Consider the following 13,209-nt stretch of genomic DNA (forward strand, 5'->3'; position numbering starts at 1 on the left):
TTTTCTTAGGTTTTTAAGCTAAAAATGCTTTTTACATTTTATTTATTTACATATATATATTTTTTATCCTCACCCGAGGACATTTTTCCATTTTTTGTTCATACAGAGTGGGAAGGAGAGAAAGGAAGAGAGTGAGAGAGAAAGAAACATTAATGTGAAAGGGACACATCGAGTGGTTGCCACCCGCACAACCAACCAGGGCCGGGGACAAACTGCAACCAAGGCCCACACACTTAGCAGGAACCAAACCCACGTCTCTCTGGACCGCAGGCCGACTCTCTAACTGCTGAGCCAAACCAGCCAGGGCTATTTATATATGTTTTCTTTGATTTTTCGAGAACGAAGAAGGGAGAAGGAGAGAATAGAAACATTGATGAAAGAGAAACATCTATCAGATGCCTCCTGCAGGCTCCCCAATGGGGACTGAGCCCACAATCTAGGCATGTGCCCTGACCAGGAATAGAACTGGCAACCTCTTGGCGCATGGGTTGAAGCTCAACTACTGAGCCACACCAGCTGGGCAGTTTTTACATTTTATTTTATTTATTTATTTTTGTTGTGGTATGTGCCCCTAGCAGAAACCAAACCTGGGACTCTCTGGTCTACAGGCCGATGCTCAACCGCTGAGCCAAACTGGCCAGGGCAGTTTTTACATTTTATTTTATTTTATTTATTTTATTTTATTTTATTTTATTTTATTTTATTTTATTTTATTTTATTTTATTTTATTATTTTATTTATTTTATTTTATTTTATTTTATTTTTATTTATTTTATTTTATTTTTTATTTTATTTTATTTTATTTTATTTTATTTTATTATTTTATTTTATTTTATATTTTATTTTATTTTATTTTATATTTATTTTATTTTTTTATTTTATTTTATTTTATTTTATTTTATTTTATTTTATATTTTATTTTATTTTATTTTATTTTATTTTATTATTTTATTTTATTTTATTATATTTTATTTTATATTTTATTTTATTTTATTTTATTTTATTTTATTATTTTATTTTATTTTATTTTATATTTTATTTTATTTTATTTATTTTATTTTATTTTATTTTATCCTCACCCGAGGACATTTTTCCATTTTTTTTTTTTGTTCAGGTAGAGTGGGAGGGAGAGAGAGGAACAGAGAGAGAGAGAAAAACATCGATGTGAAAGGAACACATCGAGTGGCTGCCACCTGCACAACCGACCAGGGCCGGGGACAAACTGCAACCGAGGTACGTGCCCTTAGCGGGAAGGGAACCCGGGTCTCTCAGGACCGCAGGCGACGCTCCAACCGCTGAGCCAAACCGGCCAGGGCGAGTTTTTACATTTTAAAGCACTGTAAACAACAACAACAACAAAGAAGAATATAAGATAAGAGTCTGTAGGTGGCCTACAAACAGTAACATATTTACTATATATGGCCCTTTACAGAAAAAGTTTGCTGACTTCTGATATAGATCAATTCCTTTTTCTTTAAAAAAATTTTTTTTTCTTTAATGATTTTAGAGAGAGGAAGGGAGAGGGAGCTATAGAAACATTGATTGGCCGCCTCCCACATGCTGCCCACTGGGGATTGGGCCCACAACCTAGGCATATGCCCTGAGTGGGAATCGAACCTGCTACCTCTTGATGCACAGGTCGACCCTCAACCATTGAGCCACACTGGCCAGGCAATTCCTCTTTCTTTATATCTTTTGTTTTTAATTTTTTTTTATTTATTGATTTTGAGAGAGAGAGGAAGGGGGAGAGAGAGGGACAAAAACATCGATTTGCTGTTCCTCTTATTTATGCATTCTCTGGTTGATTCTTACATGTGCCCTGACTAGGGATTAAACTCATAACCTTGGCTTATTGGGATGATGCTCTAACCAACTGAGCTACCTGGCCAGGGCTTTATCTTTTATTTTGTCTTTGCTATAGATTGCACCCCCTGCATTTCATATGTTGAAATCCCAACCTTAAGTGATGGTATTAGGAATGAAGCCTTTGGGAGGTGATTAGGTTAGAGGGGTGTAGCCCTTATAAATGGGACTGGTACCCTTATATTAAGATACCCCACAGAACTCCCTAGTCCCTTCCATCATGTGAGTCTACAGCTAAGATAGCCTTCTCTGAACCAAAAAGCTTTCCCTCACCAGACACTATATCCACTGGTGCCTTGATATTGGACTTTTCAGACTCCAAAACTGTGAGAAATAAATTTCTGTTGGTTACAAGCTAACCAGCTTATTGTATTTTGTCATAGCAGCCCAAACAGATTAAGACAATCTTGTTTTTTTGTCAACACTTTCTCTGTTTCTTCTGCTAGTTCCTTTTATTCTGCCTATGCCCCTTAAAGTAACACACATTCTGACTCTTTCCTGGGAACTCTTACCCAGTGCCTGAGCTTCAGTAACCAACCGAATGCTGAAAACTCCAAATATTTATCTTTAGCCCTAATCTTTCAGTTGTACTTTAGTCCCCTATTTTCAATGATAAACGTTGACCCGGATGCTCCATAGAATCACACTAATGTATCCAAAACTGAATTCATCACTTTCCTCTTATTTTTTTCCCTTTTCTTGTGTTTTTATCCACTCAGTTGCCAAAGCTAGAAACCTCTGTGTCTTTATTATTTTTATTTTTTTTTCTTTATTGATTTGAGAGAGAGAGGAAGGGAGAGGGAGAGAGAGATAGATACATCAATGAGAGAAAACATCGATTGGCTGCCTCCTGCATGCCGCCCACTGGGGATCAGGCCCACAACCTGGGCATGTGCCCTGACCGGGAATGGAACTGGCGACCTCTTGGTGCATGGGTTGACACTCAACCACTGAGCCACACCGGCCAGGCAAAACTTCTATGTCTTTAAATCTTTCACTTTTCCTCACCACACTGGGCATCAAATCTGACTAAAGCTACATCTAAAATAATCCTCCATTTGTCCCCTTCCCAGTATTCTCAATTCCATTTCACTAGCTTGGGCTTAACTGGACACTTTGCCTTCACTTTCTCCCTTCAGTCCATTCTACTCTACTAGTATATAGCACCAGCACTTATTTTTTGTTCCTTTTAAAAATATAGTTGTTGCCCTGGCCGGTTTTGCTCAGCGGTTAGAGCATCAGCCTGCAGTCCAGAGAGACTCGGGTTCGGTTCCCGCTAAGGGCACCTACCTCGGTTGCGGTTTGTCCCCGGCCCTGGTTGGGTCGTGTGGGTGGTGACCACTCGATGTGTCCCTTTCACATCAATGTTTCTCTCTCTCTTCCTCTCTCTCCTTCCCACTCTATCTGAACAAAACATGGCAAAATGTCCTCGGATGAGGATAAAAAAAAAAGTATATATATATATATATTTACTATATATACACACATATATATATATATATATCTGTTATTGTCTGACTATAAAAATAATTAGGTATCTTTCTAAACATAGGCTTTACCATACTATTGGCCTTATCAAAAACCTGTGTTGGCTTCCCACTGTCTATATCAGGGATCAGCAAATGTTTTTTTGCAAAGGGCTAGACAGCAAATATTTTAGACTCTGTGGGCCACACGGTCTCTGTGGCAACTACCCACTCTGTAGTTGTGGCCTGAAAGCAGCTATAGGCAACATGTAAATGAATGAAAGTGGCTGTGTTCTGATCAAACTTTATTTACCAAAAGGCAGCAGGTTGAGTTTGACCATTAGGCCTTAGTTTTTAGATCCATTGATCAAAGTCTTCTTCAAGTTCCCACCTCTTCATGATAGTCTCTAGTCACATCTATAAGAATTTTTTTCTTTTTGTTAATCCTCACCTGAGGATATTTTTTCCATTGCATTTTTTAGAGAAAGTTGGGAGGGAGGGAGGGGGAGAGAGAGAGAGAGAGAGAGAGAGAGAGAGAGAGAGAGAGAGAAACATCAGTGTGAGACACATCAATTGGTTGCCTCCTATATGCGCCCTGACCTGGGCCGGGGATCGAATCTACAATCCATGTACGTGCCCTTGACCAGGAATCAAACCGGAGACCATTTGGTCTGAGGGCTAACACTCTAACCACTGAGCAAAACTGGCCAGGGCTACAAGGATTTTCTTTTGAAATTCTCACCCGAGGATATTTTTCCATTTATTTTCAAACAGAGTTTGAGGGAGGGAAGGAAGGAGGGAGAGAGAGAGAGAGAGAGAGAGAGAGAGAGAGAGAGAGAGAGAGAGAAAGAAACATCCATGTGAGAGATACACATTGATTGGTTGCCTCCTGCAGGACCCCAATCAGGTCCAGGGACCAAACCACAACCGAGGTACGTGTCCTTGACTGGAATCAAACCCACGACTCTTTGGTCCACGGGCTGACGCTTCAAACTGGCCAGGGCAAGGATTTTTCTTTTATAAACTAATAATACTTTTACTTTACAATTCAAGTTAACTACCTAGCAATCATATACTGCTTTAAAAATACCTCAAATAGCCCTGGCCGGTCTGGCTCAGCAGTTAGAGCGTCAACCTGTGGTTCAGAGAGACCCAGGTTCGGTTCCTACTAAGGGTGCATACCTCAGTTGCAGTTTGTCTCCAGCCCTGGTTGGTCATGTGGGTGGCAGCCACTCGATGTGTCCCTTTCACATTGATGTTTCTCTCTTCCTCTCTCTCCCTCCCACTCTATCTGAACAAAAAATGGAAAAAAATGTCCTCGGGTGAGGATTAGAAAATAAAAATAAAAATAAAAATAAATTTAAAAAAATAAAATACCTCAAATAAAATTTCCTTAAAATGTTATTTAACTTTCCATGTAAATATATCTTCTTAGTTAGACTTTAAATTCTTTCTTTAAAAAATTTTTTTCTTTATTGCATTTAGAGAGAGAGGAAGGAAGAGGGAGAGATTGAAACATCAATGAGAGAAAACATCAATTAGCCACCTCCTGCATGCCCCCCACTGGGGGTTTGGCCCACAGCCTGGGCATGTGCCCTGATTGGGAATCGAACCAGCGACCTCTTGGTGTATGAGTTGATGCTCTACCACTGAGCCACACTGGCTGGGCTAGACTTTAGATTCTTTGAAGTAGGGATACTATGTTTCTTTGAAGGTCCTATGATTTTTAGAATGGTGTTAAGTGCCTGGGAATATTCAATAAATATTCACTGAATGATACCAAAATGCTAAGTCCTATACAGAACAACATACACTAACATATATAAAAGTGGGAAAGCCCTTGCCCTGGACAGGTGGCTCAGTTGGTTGAGCATTGTCTCATACACCAAAAGGCTGTGGGTTCAATTCCTGGTCAGAGCACATACCTCAGTTGGGGCAAGTATAGGAGGCAACCGATCAGTTTCTCTCTCACAATAATGTGTGTGTGTGTCTCTCTCCCCTCCTTTTTCTCTCAAATCAATAAAAACATATCCTTGGGTGAGAATTACAAAAGAAAAAAGTAGGAGAATCCTGGTTGGGTAGCTCAGTTGGTTAAAGCATCATTTCAAAATGCCAGGGTTGGGGTTCGATCCCTGATCAGGGCACATACAAGAAGCAACCAATGAGTGCATAAATAAGTGGAACAACAATCTATGTTTCTCTCTCTCTCTCTCAAATCAATCAATCAATCTTTTTTTTTTTTTTTATCCTCACCCAAGGACATTTTTCAATATTTTGTTCAGATAGAGTGGGAGGGAGAGAGAGAGAAGAGAGAAACATCGATGTGAAAGGGACACATCAAGTGGTCGCCACCCACACGACCCAACCAGGGCCGGGGACAAACTGCAACCGAGGTACATGCCCTTAGCGGGAACCGAACCCGGGTCTCTCCAGACCGCAGGCCAACGCTCTAACCGCTGAGCCAAACCGGCCCGGGCTAATCAATCATTTTTAAAATAAAAAATAAATGTGGGAGAAAACCAGGAAAATGTTTATATATCATAGTAAAAAAGAGTTTTCAATCTTTTAGAAACAAGACTGACAAATAAAAATATGAAACTAGAAATAAAGTTATTGTAAAACTCAATATATGAAAATAATAACAAAATACAACAATAAAAATAGATAATTAAGCATTGAGTATATTCCAAGCCTTGGGGTAAACATCATCTCACTCAATTCTGAAAATAATCTTTTGATGTGATACTGTCATTATCCCTCTTTTAGAGATGAGAAAACAAATATAGACACTAAATAACTGGCTATTAAGTAAAGTAGGATTCAACCCAGGTCTAGGAATATTTAGGGAATATGTACTTCCAGATTGAATTTGAGCATCATTTTTTTTTTTTATCCTCACCCGAGGACATTTTTCCATTTTTTGTTCAGATAGAGCGGGAGGGAGAGAGAGGAAGAGAGAGAGAGAGAAACATCGATGTGACGGGACACATCGAGTGGTTGCCACCCACACAACCAACCAGGGCCGGGGACAAACTGCAACCGAGGTACGTACCCTTAGCGGGAACCGAACCCGGGTCTCTCTGTACCGCAGGCCGACGCTCCAACCGCTGAGCCAAACCGGCCAGGGCAGAGCATCATTTTTTAAATAGCCAATTTAGCCTAGAATAAATTTTAAACCTGTTACTGTACTTAAATTTAGACAGCAGTAAAAGGAAAGAAAGAAAGGAAGGAAGGAAGGAAGGAAGGAAGGAAGGAAGGAAGGAAGGAAGGAAGGAAGGAAGGAAGGAAGGAAGGAAGGAAGAAAGAGAGTCTCAGGAGTGATAAGGTTCTTCGGATAGTTGTTTACCTTCATTTCTCCATATCGAAAAGGATTTTGCACATCTCGGGCCAAAACAGTACTGTTGCCCCTGGCCTGACCAGCAGTCACCACCCCTTTAGTGGTTACCATGGCCACTGTTTCATTAGAAGAGGTCCAGGTGAAGTTGCCACTGCCACCTTCCACCTGTGAAAAAATACAACCTTATATTTATTTAATTGTTTTTCCTTTATTGATTTTAGAGCGAGAGGAAGGGAGAAGGAGAGAGAGATAAATCATCGATGAGAGCCCTGGCCGGTTTGGCTCAGCGCATGGAGTGTTGGCCTGCGGACCAGAGACCCGGGTTCAGTTCTCGCTAAGGGCACATACCTCGGTTGCAGTTTGTCCACGATCCCGGTTGGGGTCGTGTGGGTGGCAAACACTCAATGTGTCTCTCTCTTGCATCAAGAGAACGTCGATTGGCCGCCTCCTGCATGCCCTCCACTGGGGATTTGGCCCACAACCTGGGCATGTGCCCTGACCGGGAATCAAACCAGCGACCTCTTGGTGCATGGGTGGGTGCTCAACCACTGAGCCACACCAGCCAGGCTACAACTTTAGATTTAATTACTGTAGAAGAAAAATGTAATATAAATGTAGATATAAAATCTGATAAAATAAAGTTTAAGAAATACTAAAAATATAATAAATTATATCTGGACACATGAAGAAACTGTGATGTTAGAGTAAAAAGGGGAAGGGAAAGGCTAAAAGGAGGTTATTAATGGCATTGTCACAAAGTATCACAAAGGGGCACAGGAAGTTTGACAAAACGTTATGAAACTCACAAGGAAAGGATAAATGGAAGACAGACAGAAAGTATACTGAGTCTTGTTAGGATGACAGTATTCAAGAATATGATTTGGTTGTCACCAAAAACTGAGTTATACTATTAGGATTAGGGGGAGATAAAAGTTAACATTAGCTAAATTTCAATAAATTAAGCTATCAGAGAAACTGACTTATCTATTTGTGAAACCTCATATTATAAGACAACATACCTGTACTTTATAACGATATAACATTCTCATAGGATGATAAGGAAATGCCAGAAAGTTGGGTGTAAGTTTGATGGGAAAATAAATCTTCACTTCTTGCTGATGTATAACTGGAAATTTTATAGGCTGAATATCTTTATTCTAGAAGAGCAGAAAAAAGGGGGCAAAATAGATTTTATGAGGACTCTTCTTACAATACATTTTCATATTCAAATCACCAGCAAAATCATGTGCTAATGAATTACTCAACCAATTTCTAGCTGTAAAAGAAATAAAGAAATAAGGGTTCCTATTCATTAAAGAAGCATAATTACTATGGTTCATTAATAATGAAAGGAATTTTGCTAGACCCAAAATAAGTATTACATTCAGGGAAAGCAGTTAAAATTTCCTGCAATAAAAGAGTTTTATCAACATAGGGAAGGGAATCATAGTTTCAGAAAGACCCTTGGACATCTATCAGTTAAGTACATAACTGTAAAGGCAAACGGATATTACAAGCTATTCATAAGAAAAGAAAGAGAATATCTAAAGATGCTGGGGTAAGACATTCCCCTCTTGCTTAAAAACAAAGCAAGGTTTGGGGAGGAGGAGAATCTATACAGGTAAAATGGAATTCTCACACTCAACTATGTGGGTATTTTCTCTTTGAAGGCAAAACTGCTATCTATTTCTTTTTTTTTTTTTTTTTATCCTCACCCGAGGAAATTTTTTCTTTTTTGTACAGATAGAGTGGGAGGAAGAGAGAGGAAGGGAGAGAGAGAGAAACATCGACGTGAAGGGACACATCGAGTGGCTGCCACCCGCACGACCAACCAGGGCCGGGGACAAACTGCAACCGAAGTACGTGCCCTTAGTGGGAACCGAACCCGGGTCTCTCCGGACCACAGGCCGACGCTCTAACCGCTGAGCCAAACTGGCCAGGGCGCTATCTATTTCTTTATAATTGTTTTTGTTTTTATTAATTTAAGAGAGAGAGGAAGGGAGGGTAGAGAGAGAGAGAGACATCGATGTGAGAGAGAAACGTTGAATGGTTGCTTCCCGAATGTGTTCCAACTGGAGATTGAACCTACAACCCTGATATGTGCCCTGACCAGGAAGCGTACTGGCAACCTTTCAGTACACAGAACCTCTAAAATATTTATCACTAGTCTCACCTGTGCAATAATGGCTCTGATTTTCTCCTTAGTTTCTTTTTTTTTTTTCTAAACTTCACCCAAGGGTATTTTTTTTCCATTTATTTTCAGACAGAATTGGAGAGAGGGAGGGAGAAAGAGAGAGAAACACTGATACGAGAGAGACACATCGATTGGTTGCCCCCCACACGACCCCAATCAGGGCCAGGGCTCAAACTGCAATCGAGGTACCTGCCCTTAACCGAAATCAAACCTGAGACTCTTTGGTCTGAGGGCCAGTGCTCTAACCACTGAACCAAAATGCCCAGGGCGCTCTCCTCACTCTCTTAAGGTAGCTGAGTCATAAACTGAAAATAAGTCTTCCCATTTAAAAGAACATTATTCTATCTTAGTCTACTGAAACTGATTGTGGGCTTTTTTTTTTTATCCTCACCCGAGGACATTTTTTTTTTTTTCATTTATCTTCAGATGGAGCAGGAGAGAGAGAGGGGTGAAGAGAGACAGAGAAACATCGATGTGAGAGAGACACATCTACTGGATGCCACTCACACGACCCCAACCGGGGCTCCGGACAAACTGCAACCAAGGTACGTGCCCTTAGTGGGCTGAGGCTCTAACTGCTGAGCCAGATCAGCCCCGGCTGATTACGGGCTTTAAAAAGAAGTTTTGTTGTTGTTAATTCTCACCTAAGGATATTTTCTCCATTGATTTTTAGACAGTAGAAGAGAGAGAGAGAGAGAGAGAGAGAGAGAGAGAGAGAGAGAGAGAGAGAGAGAGAGATATCCATGTGAGAGAGACACATTGGTTGCCTCCCACAAGTGCCCCAACTGGGGCAGGGATCAAACCTGAAATGTGGGTACATGCTCTTGACCAGAACCATACCTGAGACCCTTCAGTGCAAGGGCTGACTCTCTAAACACTGAACCACACCATCCAGGGCTGATTTTGGACTTCTGACTTTCAAAACTATAATAAATTTGTGTTGTCTTAAGATGAAAAAAAGAGAGGGAGGGAGGAAGAGGGAATTATTCTGATGATATTTAGGTGACCACTGAGAAAAACAAGAAGAAATCTATTTGGAGTAGGAAGCATATGCTAGGCTTGGACAGAACACATAATTTAAGAAGAAGGTAATGGTACAAACCGGGTTGATCCTCGGAAGACATTTTATAACATATAGAAAAGAAGACAGAACATAGTATGATATGCTCTTGAAAATTTTTTACTGCAGGGAACATAAATTTTCAACAGTGTCTGCTCTGATACATTAGAAAATATGCACATGAAATAAGAGGTAAAAGCAGAGCTAAGACAACAAACTGGAATAAAGAGGGACATGGCTGAATGCAGAATGAAACTTAAATTGAGCTAGACAAAATAAGAAAAAAATAGGGGACAGGAGAGAAGGGAGGACACCTGTAATACTTGCAACAATAAAGATAAATTTTTAAAAAATAAGAAAAAATGGACTTCTGGTCAAGATGGTGGCGTAGGTAAATGCATATCGTATCCTCCCACAACCACATCAAAGTTACAACTAAACTACAGATCAACCATCATTCAAAACTACCTGAAATCAAACTGAATGGAAGTCTGACAACTACGGAATTAAAGAAGCAGCTGCATTGAGACTGGTAGGAGGGCAGAAGCTCGACAGGCTGGCCCCACACCTACATGTGGCAGATAAAAATCAGGAGGACACCTCGGCTGGGAAGGTCCTCCTTGAGGACTGAGGGGTCCCCGTCCCACACCAGGTGCTCCGCTCAGGGTTCCAGTGTCAGGAAGAGAAGTCCCCATAACTTCTGGCTGTAAAACTAGCGGGAACTGAGGCTCAGGGAGGCTGAGGCAGCTGGAGCCCCAGGCAGCTCCTTAAAGGGCCTGCGCACAGACTTATCAGACTCACTCCCTCTAAGCTTGGAGGGGAGGCAGCTCAAGGGGTGCCAGAGACATACAATGAAGAGCTGAGCTGTTTGCATTGGAGCGAGGGCTGGAGAGGGGGCTTTCTCCAGGACAAACATGCTGTCAGAGGCCTTTGTGCCTTTGGTGAGCCCTTCCCTGGGATGGCAGACAGCCATATCTAGGACTCCAGCAACCTGGCTCACACTGGTTGCCCCACCCTGGTGATTCCCTGAGGCCCCACCCCACCCAACTTTCAGGCCCACCCAAGCTGTTGCCAGTTGCTTAACCATAGGATTGGCCTGTCTTGGATCCTGCTTCAGAGTTTCCTAAAATCTCTCAAACAAGCAGCATCTGATCTCAGCTAGCCCCATACCTCTCGTTAAGCAATACATAGAAACAAACACAGGGAGGCGGCCAAAATGAGGAGACAAATAAACAGGTCCCAAATGAAAGAACAGAACAAAACCCCAGGAAAAGAACTAAGTGAAATGGAGATAAGCAAACTAACAGATGCTGAGTTCAAAATACTGCTTATAACAATGCTCTGAGAACTTCAGTGAACTTAGTGAGGGCCTCAAGAGCATAAAAAAGGACCAGTCAGAAATGAAGGATGCACAGCCAGAAATGAAGGAAACACTAACTAAAATAAAGAATAATTTACACAGACTCAATAGTAGAGTAGGTAAAGCCAAGAATCAAACCATCAATTTGGAATATAAGAAAGCAAAAAACACCCAATCAGAACAGCAAAAGAAAAAGAATCCAAAAAAATGAGGATAATGTAAGGAGCCTCTGGGACAACTTCAAGCATGCCAACATTCGCATCTTAGGGGTGCCAGAAGGAGAAGAGAGAGAACAAGAAATCGAAAACCTATTTGAAACAATAATGGGAGAAAACTTCCCTAACTTGGTGAAGGAAACAGACATACAAGTCCAGGAAGCACAAAGAGTCCCAAACAAGATGAACCCCAAGAGGCCCACACCAAGACACATCATCATCAAAATGCAAAAGGTTCAAGACAAAGAGAGAATCTTAAAAGCAGCAAGAGAAAAGCAGATAGTTACCTACAAGGGAGTTCCCATAAGACTGTCAGCTGATTTCTCAAAAGAAACTTTGCAGACCAGAAGGGAGTGGCAAGAAATATTCAGAGTGATAAAAAGCAAGAACCTACAACCAAGATTATTCTATCCTGCAAAGCTGTCATTTAGAATCGATGGCCATATAAAGAGATTCCCAGAGAAGAAAAAGTTAAAGGAGTTCACCCTGGCCAGTTTGGCTCAGTGGTTGGTGCGTTGGCCTGCAGACCAGAGAGTCCTGGGTTCGGTTCCCACTAGGAGCACGTACAAAAAAAAAAAAAAAAGGCATTCATCACCACCAAACCATTATTATATAAAATGTTGAAGGGTCTTTTTGAAGAAAAAGATAAAATATGTAAACAAACAAAATGGCAATGAATATATATCTATTGACAATGAAATCTACAAACAAAATGAACAGGCAGAACAGAAACATTCTCATAGATACAGAGAACATTTTGTTGGTTGCCAGATGGGAGGAGGGTTGGGGAAATGGGTGAAAAAAGTAAAGGGATTAAGAACAAACTGGTTGCTAGACTGACAAACCTCAAAGGGAAGGTGGTTGGGGGTGGGAAGAAATAAACCAAAGAACTTATATGCATAACCAATGGACACAGACAACAGTGTGGGAATAGGTAGGAGGGGGGCGAGAGTGAAGAGGAGGGGGTCAATAGGGGAAAAATGAGGAACATCTGTAATACATTCAACAATAAATAAATAAATAAATAAATAAATAAATAAATAAATAAATAAGAGCCCTGGCTGGTTTGGCTCGGCTAAGATCTGGAAACAGCCCAAGTATCCATCAGCTGACGAATGGATAAAAAAGCAGTGGTACATATACACAATGGAGTACTATGCAGCTGTAAGAAAGAAACATCTCTTATCCTTTGAGACAACATGGAGGGACCTGAAAAGTATTATCCTAAGCAAAACAAGCCAAGCAGAAAAGGACAAATACCACATGATCTCACTTATTTGTGGAATATAATGAACATAACAGTCTGAGGAATTGGGTAGACCCAGAGACTTGGAAGTAGTGTACAGACTGACAACCCCCAGAAGAGGGGGTGGTGGGGGGAGAGAAGAGATAAACCACAGCACTTATATGCATGTACGTATAACCAATGGACATGGACAACAAAGCCGGGGATGGGGTGGGGGGGATGGAGAGGAGGGTGTCAATGGGGTAAAAAAGGAGAAACATCTATAACAAAAATAAAATTAAAAAATAAATTAATTAATTAAAAACAAACAAACAAAAGAATGTTGGTGCTGCCCTGGTCAGTTTGGATCAGCAGTTAGAGTGTTGGCCTGCGAACCAGGGAGTCCCGGGTTCGATTCTGGTCAAGGGCACAGACTTCAGTTTTGGTTTGTCCCCAGCCCTGGTTGGGATCGTGTGGGTGGCAACCAAT

General features: G+C 41.0%; 1 protein-coding gene across 1 annotated transcript in view; it reads right to left on the minus strand.

Moving 5' to 3' along the window:
• The window catches only part of NUP210L (nucleoporin 210 like), a 103,107-nt gene that overhangs the window by 62,264 nt on the left and 27,634 nt on the right, over nt 1-13,209 (minus strand). The window contains exons 11-12 of the mRNA XM_036272454.1: nt 7,686-7,823; nt 6,676-6,831 (exon numbers count right to left, since the gene is read on the minus strand). Of these exons, the coding sequence (XP_036128347.1) occupies nt 6,676-6,831; nt 7,686-7,823 (294 nt within the window). The remainder of the gene's footprint in view (nt 1-6,675; nt 6,832-7,685; nt 7,824-13,209) is intronic.

This window comes from Molossus molossus, unplaced genomic scaffold, assembly GCF_014108415.1.
Source record: "Molossus molossus isolate mMolMol1 unplaced genomic scaffold, mMolMol1.p scaffold_m16_p_20, whole genome shotgun sequence".
NCBI lineage: Eukaryota > Metazoa > Chordata > Mammalia > Chiroptera > Molossidae > Molossus > Molossus molossus.